The sequence below is a fragment of the Notamacropus eugenii genome, chromosome 7 (assembly GCF_028372415.1).
Source record: "Notamacropus eugenii isolate mMacEug1 chromosome 7, mMacEug1.pri_v2, whole genome shotgun sequence".
Classification (NCBI taxonomy): domain Eukaryota; kingdom Metazoa; phylum Chordata; class Mammalia; order Diprotodontia; family Macropodidae; genus Notamacropus; species Notamacropus eugenii.
In genome coordinates, this window is record NC_092878.1 from 32,493,959 (window position 1) to 32,514,526 (window position 20,568).

The 20,568-nt window shown below is 39.8% G+C and overlaps 1 protein-coding gene across 10 annotated transcripts in view; it reads left to right on the top strand.

Annotated features, from left to right (window-relative positions):
- The window catches only part of LOC140513771 (TP53-binding protein 1-like), a 130,806-nt gene that overhangs the window by 82,206 nt on the left and 28,032 nt on the right, over positions 1 to 20,568 (top strand). For all 10 annotated transcript variants that reach the window (XR_011970333.1, XR_011970332.1, XR_011970334.1 and 7 more), the window contains one exon: positions 14,478 to 14,988. Coding sequence is in view for 7 of the 10 variants with exons in the window: in XM_072623741.1 (XP_072479842.1) it covers positions 14,478 to 14,988 (511 nt within the window). In the remaining 3 variants the exon portion in view is untranslated. The remainder of the gene's footprint in view (positions 1 to 14,477; positions 14,989 to 20,568) is intronic.

The window sequence follows — 20,568 nt, forward strand, 5'->3', positions numbered from 1 at the left end:
ATTCAGCATGTCCAAAACTGAACTCCCAAACCCATCCCCTTTTTCCAAACTTCCCTCTTTTTTTTTGAAGATACTATCATCTTTTCTGTCTTCTAGGTTTGTAACCTCAACATTATTCTGAACTTTCTTACCTTTATTCGCCTCACATAACCAACCATTTGTCACATCTTGTCAATAACATCCTGGCTTCTGTGGCCCAAGTCTTTCTTTTCTCCATTCCAGTGCGTCCTGTGCACACTGATGCGAAAGTAATTTTTCTTAAGCTCAGATCTGATTGTAATTCCCCTACTTTTTCAGGTGTCTTGCTTCTAAGAGCAAATATAAACCCCTGTTTAGTTTCTTATAATTTGTTTTTAAAATTTATTTATTTTTAGTTTTCTACAATCACTTCCATGAGTCTTAGATTTTTCTCCCCCTCCCTTTCCCTTTCCTTCCCAAGATGCCATGCAATCTTATATGGTTTCTATATATACGTTGTTGTTAAGCAGATTTTTACATTAGTCATGTTGCATAGGGGAATTAAAATGAATGAGAAAACAAAGCAAAACAAAACATAACACAAGAGAAAATATTCTGCTTCGTTCTGCATTCCAATTCTATAATTCTTTTTTGGATGTGGATGGCATTTTGCCTCGAGTCCTTTGGGAATGTTTTAGGTCTTACATTGCTGTGAAGGGCTAAGTCTATCAGAAAAATTCCTCACACGCTGTGGTTTTTACTATATACAAAGTTCTCCCGGTTCTGCTGCTTTCACTCAGTGTCAGTTCATATAAATCTTTCCAGGCCTCTCTGTAGTCTTTCGGTTCATCATTTCTCATAGCACAATAGTATTCCATTACATTCATACACCACAATTTGTTCAGCCATTCCCCAATTGATGGACATCCCCTTGATTTCCAGTTTTTGGCCACCTCAGAGAGAGCTGCTATAAATATTTTTGTACATGTGGGAATCTTTCCCATTTTTATGATCTCTTTGGGATACAGTCCTAGAAGTGATATTGTTAGGTCAAAGGGTATGCACATTTTTGTAGCCCTTTGGGCATAGTTCCAAACTGCTCTCCAGAATGGTTGGATCAGCTCACAGCTCCACCAACAATGAATTAGTGTTCCAGCTCTCCCACATCTGCTCCACCATTTATCATCTTCCTGTTCTGTCACGTTAGCCAATCTGATAGATGTGATGTGGTATCTCAGAACTGTTTTGATTTGCATTTCTCTGATCAATAGTGATTTAGAGCATTTTTTCATATGACTATAGATAGCTTTAATTTCTTCCTCTGAAGACTGCCTGTTCATGTCCTTTGACCATTTATTAATTGGGGAACCCTATTTAATTTTTAAAGCCCTTTACAGCCTGGTCCCAATCTGTCTTTCCAGCTTCAGTGGACTTCACTCTTCCTTCCTGTACTCTACAGTCCAAATGATATTTCATCCCCCATCTCTGTTCCTTTTTTACATTAGATATTTTTCATACCTGGAATGCATTCTCTTCTCACCTTTGCCTCAGGGAGTCCTTTTTCTATGAGATGCAGCTCATGCACTCCTTTCTGTATGAAGCTTTTCCTGATCTCCCCAACTACTAATTCTCTCTTTCCCAAATCTTACATTTAATTAATTTTTATATATTTGCTTTTATTCATTTTATATTTATGCTTTGGATACTTATATGTACCAGGTATCCCAAAAGTCTTAGTGCAGTTTTGAGCTTTTGTAGCTTGAAACTGCACTAAGCCTTTTGAGATACTCTCCACTGTCTCCTCTTTAGAAGGCAAACTCTTTGCAGGAAGAGTTGTTTTCATCCTTTGTACGGGTGTCCCAACTGTCTCATATAATGAATAGCTTGTAGTGATGCTTAACAAGTGGTTGTTGATTAATGATTTGCTGAGGCAGTGTTCCAAACATGTGTGTAGGTGTAGCACATTGGTATTGTTAACCTTGCTGTCAGAGAGCCAGATTCATTTTGACACGGCTCAGTCTCCATAAACTTTTTTTTAATATTATGAAACTTTTCATTTTTACATGTAGTTGATTTAACTTAACATTATACCTTCAAAGTTCGTGTACAGCAACCAGCACAGTGACACAGCTCTTATGTATCGTCATCCTTTATCTGTTGGCAGTGCACGTGGGAGATCTGCCAAGCCTCTGTCAAGATCTGACAGACACTAACCCCAATTTGGTCTGGTTTGCCAGTATCATTTTATGTAATCACTTCAGTGCATTTACTGTCGGTTGGAGTGGGTCTGAATGTTAGTGAATTGTTTTTATTGATTTTCACTTGAACTTTATTTTCATTGAAAAGGGTGTGTGTATTTGTTTTTTATTTTTTTTATTTTTTAATGTTTAACAATCACTGCCATACAATTGAGATTTTATCCCCCCACACCTACCCCCACTACCCCCCTCCCTCCCCACGACTGCATACAATTCTGTATAGGTTCTACATATACTTTCCTATTGAGTATATTTTCACCATAGTCATGCTATGTAGTCAGACTAAAATAAATGAAAGAAATCATATCACAAATCAAAACATGATACACAAAAACATACACATACACAAACATGATCTGCTACATTCTGCGAATGACTTCCATATTTCTTTCTCTGAGTGTGGAAGGCATTTTGCCTTGAGAACCACCACTGGAATTTTTTTTTTTTTAAGAAGTTCTTGCGTTATTACGAAATTCCAAGTCTACCAGAAAAAACTCTCGCACACTGTGGTCGTTGCTGTGCACAAAGTTCTCCTGGTTCTGCTCCTTTCACTCAGCATCAGGTCATATAAGTCCTTCCAGGCCTCTCTGAAGTCTTCTTGTTCATCATTTCTTATGGCACAATAGTACTCCATTACATTCATATACCATAATTTATTCAGCCATTCCCCAATTGATGGACATCCCCTTGATTTCCAGTTTTTGGCAACTACAAAGAGTGCTGCTATAAATATTTTTGTACATGTGGGACCCTTTCCCATTTTTATGATCTCTTGGGATGCGTGTATTTGTAAAGGAGTTGTACTTGGACAAATTCAATAACTTTTGGCATTTGCTTCATGCCCCTACCCTCCGGAGGGTCTTGTGCTTTCCCAAGAAGGTTAACTCCATAGTTTGAAAAACTGTGACCTATAACTGTATCTGAGAACTTCTGTCCTGATCAGATAGCCAGTGTGTGTTCATCCTTCGTTTCCAAAGAAGACCGTGCTATCAGAGAAATAATGACTTTGTTTTGAGTGAGGGAGGGCTGTGCAGGTCACCAGCCTCACTTTTCCTCTGGAGCCATCTGAGTCCAGTGACCAGATATTCATCAGGATGACTGGAGATGACCCAGGATGAGGCAATTGGGGTTAAGTGACTTGCCCAAGGTCACACAGCTAGTGAGTGTCCAGTTACTGAGGTGAGATTTGAACTCAGGTCCTCCTGACTCCTACACTGGTGCTCTATCCACTGCACCACCTAGCTGCTTCAATCTTATATAATGGCTACCAGCTGAAAGCCATAAGGGACAAAGCCCATAACTACCCTTTAGAAGACCACCCAGCTGTCTCCTGCCACACATTAGAGCCCCACCAAGGTTAAAGAGACTCAGGATAATAAAGCTTAATCTACTCTCAGGTAAAATCCAAATCCTTTGCCTGTCGTTATTCTGTCTGACCTGTGAAGTCTTATCTTGCTAGCTGTCATAGATGGCCATTATCCATCCTTTTACCTACCTTGCCTGCTAACCCCTATAAATAGACTCTTTTATTTCTTTGAAGTTGCTTTTCTGTCTTTTTAAAATTAAATTTATTTTTTTGATTCAGCAAAAATCCACGTCCTGCCTGTTTCCCCTCTCCTTCTTCCCCCATTCCTCTTGAGAATGAAATTAACATCCCCCTTAAAAATGAGCTGCAGAACGAGATAAACAAAGCAGATGAATTAGGCACGGCCCGCAGAAGGGGAGAACACGGGTGTGTTTCCTCGCGCACTTGGAGCCTTTCGCCTGTTCACCCTTCACTGCTTGTGTTTCATTATTAGTTCTCTGGAGTCGTGGCTGGTCATTGCGTTGATCTGAATCCGTAAGTCTGTCAGAGTTGTTTGTCCGTATGGTAATGTTTTCATTGTATAAGTTGTTCGGGTCTTGTTTTCTTTACATCATTTTATACAAGTCTTCTCAGGTTTCCCTGAAACCATTCACTTTATCATTTCTTATATAGCACAATAGTACATACTATATTTTCTCAATTACACGGAAAAACAATGTTTAGCATTCGTTTTTTAAAGTTTTGAGTTTCAAGTTCTCTGCCTCTCTCCCTCTCCACCCCCTTCATTGAGGAGGCAAGCGATTTGATAATGGTTATGCGTGAACAGTCATGCAAAGCATGTTTCCATATTAGTGTATCATACTAGAAAACAAGAAAATTCATGCTGGAAATAAGCATGCTTCGGTCTGCATTCAGACTCCATCAGTTTTTTCTCTGGAGATGGAAAGCATTTTTCATCATAAATCATTAGGAATTGTCATTGTCCTGCTGAGAATAGCTACGTCATACCAGCTGATCATCGTACAACGTTGCTGTTACTGTGGACAATGTTCTCCTGGTTCTGTTCAATATACTTTGCATCAGAAGGGATACACTGAAGAAGGGTCAAGAGCTAAAATTATAAGAGGAAGTGTAATAGGACCAAATACCACGTCTTACTCTCAGCTTCTTAGGTCCAAGATGGAGGAGACATGGCTAGATACCAGTTCATCAAAAAAATATCTAGGAGTCTTACTCTTAATCAGTATTCTTAGATATTTAAATAGACCTGTGATGTCATCAGTTTGGGAGTTCCTTCACTTCATATCTCAACCTATTCATGTTTGCCTATTTTTATCCAAGTCCTCCTAGAAGTTCACCATAGGAGTTCTATCCCACATTCTGGAGGCATTCTTCCCTTGGTCCCTACATCTTGAGGATTCCAATGGAGCAGTCTGGCTCTCTATGTGTCATCCCTCATTTTTCCCACTTCGTAAGAGGATTCAAAAAACTACAGTATGATTCAGCAGTGTGACATAAAAGCCATGAAAATTAATGGAGTCTTAGACTTCATTAAAAGAGATGCCATTTCTAAAAGTAAGGAGTTAGAGTCCTGTTGTCCTCTCTTCTGGTCATCAGCCTACATTTAGAAATAATGTGTTCAAATATGAGTGTCATGTTTTTGGAAGGATGTTGGTAAACTGAGAAATATTTTTAGCATACTGGATAGTGAACTAGCCTTGAAACCAGGAATAACAGGGTTTAAGACCACCTCTGTGGACCCTGGGCAAATCACTCTTTTAATGCTCTAGACCATTTTGTGAAGACTGTAAATCACGGAAAAGATGCAGATTTATGTAGTTCAAAGCATTTTCCTTTCCTGGCAGTTGCCTGAACTAGTGAAACCATAGAAACAGTCCCTACCCCTATGAATAAACTTATGGGCACCATATCAGTTGAGGGGACTGAGGATGTTTACCTTGGAAAAGAGGAGACTCACGGAGGACATGATAAGTGTCTTCGAATATTTGAAGCATTTGCACTGTTAAGCTGTATGGGACTTGTTCTATTTAGCCCAGAAAGTAGAACTACCTAGGGACAATGTGTAGATGTTGCTCCCCCCCCCCCCCCAAAAATGAGATTTAAACTAGAAAATAAAAATTATTTAATAATATGGACTGTCTTCGAACACAGTAGTATGTTTCCTCTTATTAGAGATCATTAAGCAAAAACTGAATGATCATTTGCCAAGTATGTTATAAAGAGAATTATTTTCAGACTTGGGTTGGTCTCCTAAATGATTGCTGAGAAGTGTCTTCCAGCTCAGGTTCTGTGATTCCTTCTGCTCATCCACAACCTATCATTTTGTCAGTTCCTCTCAGTTCTGTGTCTGCATCATCTTGCTTTCCATTCCATCGAAGGTTCTTTGTACCATGGCCCTGCGCTGTTATAACGGCCTCCTTAGCCCTTCCCTACTTACCTCCTTTAGCCCGGTGATAGCAGATCCAAGGCATGGTTCTAATTGTCATTCCTCTGTTCAGAAACCTTTTACAAGAATTAATTATTCATAGAACAAGTCATAGACTTCGTATTAAAGCATTAGAGGTCCTTGACTTTTTATTCCCAACCTATCACTATTGTCTTATTGAACCCTGTATTGCAATCAAGCTGGCCTAATTGAAATTTCTCCCTTTCTCGCATTCCCACCCATCACAGTTTTATCCTTTCTTGGGAGTCTAGTTCACATGCCATCTTTTCTACGAAGTCTTCTTGATCCCCAGCTATAAAAATTTTTCCTTCTACTTTGCTCCTCTAACATTTTGCCTGAAGTTCTCCTTATCACATTTTGTTTTCATTATGATTGTGTACATCCCTTATTTCCCCAACTTGATTTTAAGCGCTCTGCGTTCACAGAAAATAATTTGTTTGTATTTGTATCCTTCATGGGAACTAGCCCAAATGAGGACTTAAATATAGATTTAATTCAATTAGTTATTGTATCCTCTCTCTTATATAGTGCCTTTCTTTGAAAAAGAAGTACCCAGCAACTCAGGTATAAAAAACTTGAAGAATCATGTGAACATTCAACGTCTCATTCTAGGCCATCCTCCCCAGAAAGTAGAGAATTCATTTGGATGCTATATTTTTGATTGTTTGGTTACTGAAACTAGAGCTGCTATGTGAGCATTGAAATGAATATGTTTTCATTGCTTTTAGCTCCTCTAGATTTTTTTTGTTTGTTTTATAGTATCTTCAGAGACGTGTATGTTCTGCATCCTTTGATTTCAAGTAGGAATACTTCCGAGAGTCTTATTCCTCAGAACAGTACATTTGGTTTTGCTGGGATTTGTTTCTTATCCTTCAGAAACATTCTGTCACCCTGCATCTGTCTCTGTCTCTTTAAGTGGTGGCAGGATTACTTGCTTTGAAAAAAACTGTCCATTTTTATAGCATTCAGAGTGTATGTCTAGTTTTTACTAAAAATTCACAAGTATGGAATTTCACTTTGTCTAATTTTACCACTGGAGAGCTCAGTTTTTGAGCCTGAAAAATGAAATTAACATAGTAGTACTTATCAAAAAGAAATTGCAGTTTGAATCATCATCATTAATAAGCATTTATTAAGCACTGAATATGTACTGGGCACTGTGCTGATCTTTGGGATTATAAAGGACGACAAAAAATACAATTCATGCCTACTAAGAGTTCACATTGTACTGGAAAAGACAATATTAAAACAACTATGTGTGTATAACGTGTATGAATGTATATGCACAAGTACGTATGTGTGTATCTACGCACACAGTGTAGATGGGAGGGAATGCACTAGAGTGGGTGACAGAGGGAAGGAGAAGGAGACCAGGAAAGTCCTTTTGAAGAAGATGGGGCCTGAGCAGAGACTTAAAGGAGGCCACGTAAACCAGTACACAGAAGTGAGACAGGAGAACATTCTAGGCAAGCAGGAACGCTGTTGAGAAGGCATAGCGTCAAGATTGTGTCATGTCTGAGGAAAAACAAGGAGACCAGTGTCACAGTGTGCTTGAATATGTGAAGAAGGATACATGTATCCTGTAAGTCTAGGAAGGCGCTGGTTAGGCTGTGGAGGGCTTTAAAAACTAGACACCAGATTTTTGTGGCATCTTGTAGGCAGTAATAGGGAGCCACTAGAAAATATTAAGTAGGAAACTGATGTAGTCAGTTTTGTCCTTTAGAAAGATCAGCTGAGTGGAGGATAGACTGGAAGGGGAGAAACTTGTGCTAGGGTTACTGACAGTGGCTTTTGCAAGAGTGTGAGGTAATGACTTGAATACGTGTCAGTCAGTAAGTACCAAGTGCCTTTTTACGTACCAAGCACTGTGCTAATCGCTGGGAATATACAAAAAGGCAAAAGAAAGTCTGTGCCCTCGAGGCCCTTACAATGTAATGTAAACAGCAAGCAGACAGATACGTACAAGGAAGCTGTGTGTTTGTCCTTCGTTGTGAAGAAGACCATGCCATCAGAGAAATAATGACATGACTTCACTTGACTTTGTTTTGAGTGAGGGAGGGCTGTGCAGGTCACCAGCCTCACTTCTCCAGAGCTGTCTGAATCCAGTGACCAGATATTCATCAGAATGACTGGAGATGACCCAGGATGAGGCAATTGGGGTTAAGTGACTTGCCCAAGGTCACACAGCTAGTGAGTGTCCAGTGTCTGAGGTGAGATTTGAACTCAGGTCCTCCTGACTCCTGCACTGGTGCTCTATCCACTGCACCACCCGGCTGCCCCCTTACAAGCAAGCTGTATGCAGGATAAAAAGGGCATCAGAGAGGGAAGGCATTAGAATGAGAGATTCTTTGGAAGATGAGATTTTATTTGAGACTTGAAGGAAGTGAAGGAAACCTTGGGTAGACATGAGAAGGGAGAGCAAAATACCTAGATCTGAGAGATAGGGAATGTCTTGTTTGTGGAACTAGGATTGAAGAATATGTGAACAGAGTGAGGTATGAGACTAGAAAAATGGTGAGTTATGAAGAGCTTTGAATATCCAACAGAGGATTTTGTATTTGATCCTGGGGGTAATAGGGAACCTCCTTGAGGTGGGGGAAGAGGCATGAGGGTGGGAGGGAAAGGGGAGTGATATGGTCAGACCTGTGCTTTGGAAAAAATCATTTTAGTGGCCAGTTAGAGAATGGATTGAAGTGAGGAGAGACTTGAGACAAGCTGACCCACAATAATCCAGGCATTAGACGATGGGGGCCTGCCCCAGGGTGTTGGCCGTGGCAGGAGAAGAGAAGGGGGCGTATTTGAGAGATGGTGCAAAGGTGAAATCGACAGGCTGTGGCCACAGTTTGGTCGTGGGAGAGGACAGGGGAGAAAAATAGTGAGGATTCCAGGATGATTACTAGATGCTGCCCTTGACAGTAATAGGAAATTTGGAGTGGGGAGGAGTTGGAGGGAAAGATGATGAGTTTGGTTTTAGATGTGTTTAGTTTAAGATGTCTACTGAATAGCCAATTTGAGATGTCTGTAAGGCAGTTGGAGCTGCGAGATTAGAGATCAGCAAAGAGGTTATGACAGGATAGGTAGATTTGGAAATAATCTGTATAGAGATGATAATTAAGTCCATGAGAGTTAATGAGATCAACTGGTGAAGTAGTATAGAGGGAGAATGGAAGAAGGCCCAAGAACCCTATGGGACACCTACAGTCTGAGTTTGATCTAGAAGAGGATCCAGCAAAGGAGCTTGAGAAAGAGTTGGTCAGATAGGTAAGAGAAGCAGGAAAGAGTGGTATCCCAAAAACCTAGGGAGAAGAAAGTATCAAGAAGGAGAGAGTGTTCAACAGTGTCAAAGGCTGCAGAAAGATCTAGGAGAAGGAGAATTGAGAAAAAGCCATTGGATTTGGCAATGAAGAGATTGATTGTAACTTTCAATGGAGCAGTTTTACTGTAATGATGAGGTTGGAAACTATATTGTAAGCCATTAAGAATGAGAGGACATGAAGTAGAGGCACCTATTGGCTATGATCTTTTCAAGGAGTTTAGCCTTAAAGGGCAGAAATTATAGGATGATATTTATCAAGGATGAAAAGATCAAGTGAGGATTTTTTTCAGGATGAGGGGAGACCTGGCATGTTTTTAGACAGTAGGAAAGGAGCCAGTAGACTGAGAAAGGATGCAACCTGTTAAAAGAGATGATACAGAATAGGATCGCTTGAGTGAGTAGATGGTGTTAGTCATGGTAAGGAGTAAAGCCACTTCTTCACGTGAGATAGCAGCGAAGGGGGAGATAGTGGTAGAAAACATCTGAGTGATAGGAGATGAGGATGAGGGATTGGTGTGAACTCCAGTTTTTTCTGGAAAATATGAGGCAAATTTCTCAATTAGGGGTGCGGGGAAAGGGGAAGCCATGGGAGATCTGAGGAAGGTTGAAAAGATTTGGAAGAGCTGTGAAGAGTGAGATAGTGTATTGATAAGAAAGTTAAAGAATAATTTGCATAACAGCAGTCAGGGCCCAGCTGAGGTTGTGTAACATAAATTTTTAGTGTACTCAACCAAAATGATTGCACGTGTGATTTTCTACACATTTGTTCAGCAGTACACGTGTAGAAGCAAAGGGGGCAGATGACGGGAGTTATCTAAGATCATGACCTTGTGTGTTAAGTATGAGTGTGAGAAATTGAGGATGACTTGAGAGGATGGTGGTGTTGACAGCAATAGGCAGGCATGAGAGACTAGACACCGCACAGATGTTCGCAGTAGAAGAATGTTAGGAAGTCATGAACTTATGTTTAAGGATAGAAGAACACGAGGAAGAATATTCTTTAGGACGAGAATCTAATACTTAATGAGCAGAAAATCTTTTCTCATATATATTGATATCTTCATTAGCTTTCATAGTTTCTTTAAGTCAACTTTAAGAATTCCTAAACACCGAGATTTAGGTGAGTATGTCTATGTGGCTAAACCGTGAGGCTGTTAAAGAGCTTACTTATTTTTGATAATTCCAGTATTAATTTACTTGGAGAATCCTACGTGAATTCGTTGATTTTCATGTGCTTTAGTTTCCCAGTCGGTAAGATCAGAATATTACGAAGGTTAATGTATTAATGAACCTGTTATAACATCTCCGAGCAAGTGTCACGAAAACAATAGACGTGGCATCTTGTTTGAACCGTCATTTGGCGCTCCCGCTGTCTTTACTGCCTTTTTTTCCTCCGATATTAAAGCCCTGAAACCTGAATGCAGCAATGCAGGTGAGATACCATTAGAGTTACAGGAAGAGTTCTAGCTTCAGTCTGTGAATCTCTATGCAGTGCCTTTGTTAAAAAACAAAAACAAAACACTGTATAAATTAGGCACTCAATTGTAATGTTCATTTAGGGCACATGCATCTTGTGGCTTCAGTATTTTGTACTAAGATGCAAAAAATTCTTTTGGTGTTAGAGAAATTGATAGTTGAATGGGGCTGAGTGTCCCAAAGGTATTTTATCCAAGTTATACAGATATCTAAAGACAATGTCATTTTTCAAATCCCACCTAAATATAGCACAGAATTAGAGCGATACTGGTTATGTTAGATAATGATTTGTCTACACCTCTGATCTGATGGCTCACTAGAATCATTGTTGAATATGACAGTTATCATTTGAATTGATGGCCTGAGGGTTCAGGATGCCAGCAGGACAGTCCATGTGAATTCTTCCATCTCATCTCAGCAAATTAATGGGAAAGGTTATTATATATAAAAAGACACACTCTGCCATACATAGGAGCAATTCTCCAAAATAACTAAGTCCTGGAACAGATAACTTCAGACTCTGAAGTCCATTGTTGGAATAGTGCTTCTTGGATCTTAGTCAAAATACGACTAATGTATTAGCAAAAACCTACATTTGACATTAACTAGGAAACTTTTTATTTTATTTTTAATCATTACTGCCTCCATTTGTACAGTTTAGGTATTACACTTGGTGTTTAGTCGTTGGTTGATGTTCACTTGTTTTTAAATATCGTATTGTCCAGGTGTACCTAATGTCTGATTTCTGGTTTTTCATTTACCTTTTCAAGTCTCCTTCGCTGCTGCCAGAAATAATTAAGACTGATGTCCCCATTTACTTATGCCATTTAGCGAAGCCAAGAATATAATTTGTTTGCATAATTGTGGATCTCCATTCACTACCTCTCAAAAAACAAACATAAATGTCTTTCATACTGTCGGGAGATGAGTTGAATAGTCATGGGTCGTTGAAGTAAATAGATGTAGAGGACGAAAACAAGAAAACAAACCAATAGTAATATAACGTGGATTCGGATCTCTGTGCAGTTCCTTAATGATGGTTCTTGTACCATGTACCCAAACTTCCCAGAGGGAATAGTACAGCAGTGTGAATCCCACTTAATAAGTATCTGTGAAGAAAATGGGTGACTGAACCACTGAAGAAGAGTTCTCTTCATGGCATTTTATCTCATGAATGCAACTATTGAAACAGGTCACTTTTCTCACTTATTATTTACACTATTTCTATTTCACGTCAAACCAGCAGGTATTTCCTGAGTGTTGTGTGCGAGGTCCTGTACCAGCTACTGTGAAGAGTAAAAAGAAATGTGAAACGTAGGCCTTGTATTCAAGGAGCTGAGCTTGATTAGGTGCTTACAATCTAGCTTTACTTGAAAATAGGGAAGATCAGGTGGCGTGTTCCACTGTAATGACAAGCAGACGTCCAAAGGACTGTACTCCTTGGCCTCTACCATCTTAACAAACATGTTTAGCTTTAAGATATGCTAATTTCTTTTTCATGTTTTATTAATATCAAATAGTATTAAGGAAATGTTGAAACTTGGTTTTCTCATTAGGATTTTGGTTATTATTGATTCCTGATCATTATTTGCTGAAATGAAGCAGATAAAGTTCATAGTTAGTGTATTTGAGATTGTGAATATATACCCAAAATGCAATTTCCTGCAGTCCTAGTTACTTTTAACTCCAAAACACTTTGACCTAGAACATCCCAGATAATTAAAACAGAAAGCTAATTTTGTTATTTTGTTAAATATATGCAGTTAATTTCATAGCTTTCTTCATTATTTCAAGAAAATGAGAATTTCTTTCTGTTGTTCAGCTCCTGTTTTAACAAAGAACTTTTAGGAACGTTTTGGTTTTTAAGTATTTGTTTTGAAAGCCCCCATGCTAATAGTACCTAATCTAGATGTTTACGTTAATAGCTAAACCATGGGCTTCTTATATAGAACCCTGAAAGTTTTTACATTTACCTGACTGTAAGTAATGTGCTCATTATCCAGGTATCCATCAGCTGTCTAGTTTCCAGTTTAACAGGTGTTCCCATACAGTTGGAGATTTGATTGATCCTGATAGTGAGCAGAGGTCTCTTTGTTCTCTAGTGCAGTATTACACATGTATGCAGGGATAGTGCTTTACATTCTGCTATCTTTACTATATGTTTCTTTTTAATACCCTCTACACTTTTGTACCAGTCATAGATCCCAGTTTTATATCAGCTGCGCTTGTCATTTTGACCTTGATCTGTTATGGTCTGTTATGATAACTCCACCATGGACAAGGAATATTTTATTGAAAGTTTAAATGTTCCGTGAGTGATAAAAAACAGCATCTTTGTAGCTTTTGAAGAGCCAAGTTATTCAAAAGTGGTTGCCACAGCTACCACCATCCCCATATACATAGTTCTTTAAGGTTTGCCAAACTCTTTATGTATTATCTCATTTAACCCTCACGACAATCCCATGATGTAGGTTCTGTAGAGAGGTTAGGTGACCTGTTTACAGGTCACACATCTGGTAAATGTCTGAAGCAGGATTCGAACTTGGGTCCTCCTGACTCCCATGTCCAACACTACGTCCATTGCACCGCCTCCCTAGACTTAACTACAATTTCTCTGTATCTCAACTTACTCTGTATATATCTTGAATGTACATAGCTGTTTTGCATGTTTTCTCCTGTCAAGATGTGAATGCCTTGCGGACAGGGACTGTTCTTGCCTTTGCTGTGTTCTCAGAGCTTGACTTAGTGGCTGGCACATGTTAGGCACCTAGTATCAATGCTTCTCAATTTGACCACTGTAGCTGAGAGAGCTGGTAACTTAACTGCAACTTATACCTTTTAAATTGGGCTCCTTTCCCAAAAACAAACATCAGATTTTTTGTTAGTAATGCAAAAAATAGAAGAATTAGTAACTGATAAATACTGCTGATTAACTCATAAATATTCTAGTGGATCTATGTTCTTATCAGTGTATTTTATTCAGCCACACAGATGGCAGCCCATCTGTGGTTGCTTTTTCTTCATGACCTTGATCCATGTCATCCCATTCTTCACGATGTCATCTAATAAAAGAAAAACCCCAAATATCTTGATTGGCGTATGAAGTATGAGCCCATAGCAAACTTGATAGAAGTCCATTTAGACTCAGCAAAGTATGAGGAACATTACTTTGTGCATAAAAATCGTGCTTTGACTTATCTTCTTTTTAAAAGTAAATTCTTACATTGTTGTTGACTGATAAGAAATTAACTTTTTCCGTTTTCTTGTTTTTCTTTTGCTAATAGTTTTGAGAGTTTGTCTATAAAAATGGAAAAACATTTTGCAAAAATAGTGTTGTCATGTTGAAGTAATTGTGAATTCATCATTCTTATTTCACAGGAACAGCTACTTAAGATCCATAAACACAATGACCAGTAACAACAGTCATAATGTCACTCTGCATTTCACATGGTAGAAGTAGTCTGGGCACTCACATTTTCTTATTTGGTGGAAAGACTGGAACTCGGGTTTGCGGAATCTGTTTTATGTATTTGAATCTCACCTGGTGAATGGGAATGGTGTGTGCTTCAGCTGTTAAGGGAACACCACAGGAATGGAAGGGGGGTATGGAGCACTCGTAAGGAGGCTTGTCTTTTGGATTTGATTCAGACAAACCAGTTCACTTGTGACACGATCTCTCCGTGTGGTTGGTTTCAGGGGGGATTTGTTCAATTTCCCACGCACTCAAGAAGTGGAAGATGAAAAAATGGAGGATGAACCTAGCCCCTGGCCATGCCAACAACAGCCCATCAAGCACACTGCTCATGTTGAGGCCCCTGTTCCCTCAGCCGCACAACAACAGACTGTTACACAAGTGCCATCCAGTCCAAAAGGAGACACTGTGGAGATGGATGTGGTGGAAGAATCCCAAACCAGTCGGGATCAACACGGTAAAGTCTTGTGTGCAAGCCCAGGAACACGAGAGGAAAGCACTTGTCCCAGCACAAGTGACAAAGAAGTACAGACAACAGAACATTCCCTTTGGGCTCCAACTGTTGTTTCAGTAGCAACACAAACCTCGAAAGGAGCGTGTGAACAAGTAGAGGTGGGGACCAGCACGGCTGACCAGAACCTTGGGAGACAAGATGCTAAGGTACAGACTGAGAGGAGGAATGCTGAGAAACCTGCAAATGTCTCAGGAGATGATACCGACTCTTTGCATAGCCAGGTAAGAACAGGCCTGGGCCTTCCCTGGGATCTTCTCAACTGTGTGATCTACTGGTTAATAATCATGTATTAGTCAATGGAGAAGATGAGACTTTGACAGTACAGGGCTATGTTTCTTACTGAGCACCAGGGAGTCTCTCAAGAATGGAGATGGAGGTGGAGTGGGAGATATTAGAGCTATAACTAATCTGTAATGTTACAGGGAAAACGGAGTAGTATTTGAGTTTAAGTAGATCTCCTTTCTCTTGAAAGAGAGGGTTAGGTGAACAGTCTGCACTTTATTTCATATCATATATGAAATATTTCATAATTCATACTGTGGCCCTTGATACCTTCCTGTCCCTTCCTCACCTATCAGGACTTAGTCTAGTTCCTAGGAGTCCTCTTTATGGAGTGTGAGGGAGGACGGAAAGTTGGTGGGAAGGGGTTGGAGGAGGAGCACAATAAGGATAAGAAGAGAAGTTAGGAAGTGAAGATTTGTAGTGGGTGGGAAGGTATCAGGGGCTGATGGTCGGGGCGGAGGAAGAAATTCAAGAATGTAATGAATGGCATGCTAAAAATTGGGTGGTTTTAAGGAGAGAGAAGGTGATATGTTAGATTCACAAGTCAGAAAATAAATGTTCAGGATTTCTTTAGGTGGCTGTGGGATCCTTGGGAGGAAAACAGATGGAAACTGATCTAGGTTCACCTCGGTAAAGAAGTTATGGCCCTCTTCACTTTGGATCTGTTTTGGAAAGGCTTCTTTCTAATCATAAATCCCTCATCAGGTGCTTTCCAGGGTCTCCTGTGTGGAGCTCATTTCATTTACTGATGCCTCTTAAGGAGTAAAGTCCTGTCAGTCGTCATAAGAAAACTTTAGTGCTTGAAATGCCTGCATAAAGAGGTGATGTTCTGAAGCAGCGTATTAGCACTAAGATGTTACATATCAGCCTCCTGTTTCCCTGTTTTCATCTTTAAGGTGTTAGTTGAATCTTACAGCTTAATAATTTGGGTCCGTTTTTTGAGCTTTGGCTGTATGTGGGCATGGTGGTTAGAGAGCCTGCCTTGGAGTCAGGAAGAGCTGGGTTCAGTCCCCGTCTGTGACACATTCTAGCTTAGTGACCTTGGGATAAGTCTCTTAGATTCTAAGGATCCTTAGAAACCCTCTAAAGCTGTAAATCAAAAAAGATTTGTTGGTCTGTATGAGTGGAGGGAATTTGTACACTGCATGTTCCCTATATAAATGAACTAATTGGTTCAGATCAAAAAAATTTAATTACTGCTTCTCTTTTCTCACCTAAAATATATTCTAGACTCATGGTTTCATTGGCATAGGGAACTTTCAGTGAATATACCAATTCCAGTGGGCAGCTGTTCTGCAGCTTGTAGGCATAGAGTGTTGCTTGGAGGCCATGGGAAGTTAAGTGACTTAGGTGTCAGAGGCAGCACTCGAACACAGGCCTTCCTGACTTGGGGCCAGCTTTCTGTGTGCTCTGCCATGCTGTCCCTTTCCTCACGAACATGCAGAGCAGTCACCTGAAAGTCTGGAGATCTGACTTCTGGTCTCAGCTTTGCCCCTGACTCATGTCCTTTTCCTCTTTTGATGCCTTCTCTGTGCTGATAAAGCCAAGGAAGGCTGTGCATTGTGGGTAAGACTGAAGTCTGTTTTAGTGGAAGCTCATTTGCTCCTGTAGTCCTCAGGGTTTGGATTGTGCCCCTGGAACTAAGGTTCTCTGCATTTAAAGAGTGTCTTCTTTGACACTGCCCTCATCCTCCCCATTTATGAGTGAAAAACCAAGCTGCTCCCTCTCGGGCAGGTCTTTTTCCGAGAGCTGTTCATGAGAAAGCAACGTTAGTGTTTTTGTCCTTTCCTCTTTCATCTCTGACTCGTCTGTTTTTATGCGGCTGTCACTTGGCTTCTCCTGAGTGGGACAAAGTGAAGACTTCTCATCTAGAGTGGATCAGCCCCTAGGCCTGAGTTTCTAAACTTCAGACACTTGCCACTCATCTCCCCTTGTCTGCTTAACCCATTTCCTTGTCACATTGTACAATCAGAACCCCTTGCAGAACAAAGGAAATGTTGGTTCAGTTTCTTTTTCGATTCTTTGCATCGGGAATTTCTGAGAATATGCCACTTGCTCAAAACATTAACCAATAGAGTTAAAGGTTAAGTTGGGGGGAGTTTTGTGGTTTTTAGCTTTACAATCCTGCATCTGCTCTTGTAAGACACCTCCCTGCTCCAGGAAACTGGTGAAGGGACCGCCTGCTTCTTGCAAGAACCACGTAAAGGACTTTGTGTTCATACTTGGAGATGCCTCTGAGTAGTCAGTTTGAGTAGGGGGTCTTGCCATCCCACACGGTTTTTTTCTTGTAAGTAGCACAAGTGTTTGATTATAAAAGATGTTTATCATCAGTGATTACGAAATTCAGGTTTGATATGATTTCAAGTTAAAATTTGTCCTGAAGGAATAATAAGCAGCATCTGAAAATGGTCTTCCTCTCAGGATTGTTACCTGGCATTTATGATTGTAAAAGGTATGAAGATGGGTATGTGTTAGGCGTAATATCACTTCAGTACAATTGGGGTTTTAAAAAGGATGGGATAGAAATTTGATAAGTAAGCGATGAAAATACTGATGTCCACAACGTAATGGTAGAGTTAGCTTCTTTGCTTAAAGCTCGAAGGGGATTCTAGTACAGGAAGTTATAGATGTGAAGGAACCAGACAGTCTGAGTCATGGGATTGAGAGATCTGAGGAGAGAGAAAAACCACTTACATTGCTTTAGTAAATATCTCAGTCGAATTTAAGGTGACTTTATCTAATCAGGGTAAGAAGACTGTGCCCACATGGTAGATTTATTGAAGGGATGTGGAAATGCATTCAGCTGAATGATAATGGTGCATTTAAAGTTTCAAGTCAACTTAAATAGTTTAAATTTTTAAGTAAATCTAAATGTAGTTATATTAGAAGTTGTTTTGTTAACTAAAATTGGTTTATGCTATGGAGCAAGCATATTTACAGAAGTATGTGAAAGGAAGCTTATGGCTAAATGTGAAAAGACCTTGGTTTGAGGTCTTGTCATTGTTGCCACTCACGTTCATGAGGGTTTTGTGATAAACTGTAAGTTGTTCTCAACAGAAGAAAATATTTATTGTATGACTTTTGCATGATTTTTGAAAGACCTACCTCCCAAATTTGTATTTGTAAGCTAATCTGTTATAGGAACTTCAGATTTTGGGGGGGGGGTGGAAGATAAGGGACAAAGATAATGGAGACTAGGAATTTTAAGACAAAATAAAACCTCTTGGCGCCCCCCGCCCTCCCCCCCTTTTTTCTCCTTTTAAAATCCAGTCATTACAGAAGGACTTCTTAAGAATCTAATCTGAACTGGAGGTGCTCAGAGAAGAGATGTTAACTTTCCATTGTAAAAGGAGAGGAGTTGGCCCCAGCCCCACCCAGGGCCCCTAAGATCTGAAGAGTCTAAAATGATCGCCCAAGCGGCGTGGCTCTTCACTTCTTAAAGGTGTAATCTCCATATAAAATGTAAGCTGCGTATGGAGTCCTGAACCTGGAATTTATTTAGGCGATAATGTCTAGTAATTGATTTTTAGGACAAATTTAAGATTTAAGATGTGAGTCCCGGTAAAATTAGTTCAGATCTTGCTTCAGATGTTTGGTGCCTGTGTGAATACAAGCCGGTCCCTTAACCTTGTTTATGTAGAATGGGGATGATCATAGGAGCTGCCTCCTACAGTGGCTGTGAAGATCAGATGAGATAATGTGAGATAATAACTGCCAGCTGTTGTCAATATAATCTCTTACCTAGTACCTATTTATGAGTAATAATATATTTAAATTTCAGTGTTTGTGTTGGAATCTGTCTTAGATTTCTTAGAGACCCGTTTTCATGTGATAGCTTTTTATTAACATATTTTCCCCACTTCAGGTATGAAATGTAGAAAATATGAATTTATTTCATCCCACATATTTTCCTCATGGCAAGTAAGTTCATTTTCAGCAGTAGCAGCAAAAGAATATATTATGAATGCTTGTTCAGAGTAGCTGAAGAGATATGTGTAATCCTTTTAACTTTAAAGCAGTGCTAGCCAGGGTGAACCGTTCTGAACAAGCATTTGCTCAGTCAGCAAGCATTGATATGCCTTCTCTATGTCAGGCAGGCACCGTACTAGGAGCTAGAAATACTGGGACAAAGACGGTCTGTGCTCACAAGTAGCTTGCATTCTAATGGAGAACATAACTTGTACGTAAATAGGTTATTGCAAAAGAAATACAAGGTAACCTTGGTCGGGAAAGTGCTATTAGCTGGAGGGACTGGGATAAGATTCATGCAAAAAGTGGTGCTTGAGCTTAGTTTTGTATGGATACCATGAATTCTAAGAAGTGGAGGGGTGAGAGGTGGGCAGAACAGTCAGTGCAAAGACATGGGAGTCGGAAATCCAGTGTCAAGTTTGAGGAGCAGAGAGAAGGCCAGTTTAACTGTACTTTAAAGCATGTGGAGGGGAGTGATATGTAATACAGAAAGCTAAGCTGGGACCAGGTTGCAGAGAGCCTTAAATGCCAAACAGAAGAGTTTCTATTTGGTCCTGGAGATTATAGGAAGCTGTTGGAGTTTATTGAGGTGTATGCTGGCTGTCAGAGGGAGAGATGGTAACAGGATTGGAACTGCGCTTTATGAAAAAATCATGTTGACAGCTCTGTGGAGGATGTCTGAGAATGGAGCAAGGTAGGGAGGCCAGTCAGGAGACTGATGGAAGAGTCCTAGTGAGGGATGATGAGGGTTTAAGTAAGCTGTGCAAGTGGGAAGGATGGGATAATAAACATGAGATGTTGTAGAGGAAATGACTATTAGTATGAAATAATGTGATGTTTATATTGAAGATTAATTTATTTGTTTGAATTCTTTAGTTTTTGTAGCTCCTTATAAAATAGGAGTTTTGCCAAATGTACATCAGAGGTTGCAACTTACAAGCTATTAGGATTCGTCCTTGAAAGAAGCTTTAATGTGGGAAATATCAAGGGTTTACAGCTGGAAAGAAAGCTCAGAGGTCATCTAGTCCCCTTACACGTAAGGAAACTGAAACTAACAGATAAAATGCCTTAAAATATACCTAGTGTTGTCAGACCTAGGTTATTTGACTTCAAAGTTGACTCTTTTTACAGCTCTACCAAGACCTTATTTCCCATCACAGAATTCATATTAGAAAGACACCTTATAAAGTCCTTCTGCCTAAGTATAAGACTCATTCCACACTGGAGATTTCATATGGGAGACAAACTAAATGAATGGTGACAATTGAGGGGAAGGTTTTTTTCTCTAGAACCAACACTTCATGTGTCAGCAGTTCATAGTAGAATGAGAAAAATTAAATAAAAAGAAATAAACATTTTTTTAATAAAAATAACATGACATTAGTACGTAGAAGACTGGCATTGGAGTCAGGTAAGCCTGGGTTAGAGTTGCCTCTGACACGTACCAGCCATGCGACCTCAAACAAGTCCTTTTATCTCTCCGTGCCTCAGACAACTCTCTGAGAATATAAATGGCAAGGTACAACTGTGCATGTGAGTGTGGGAGGATT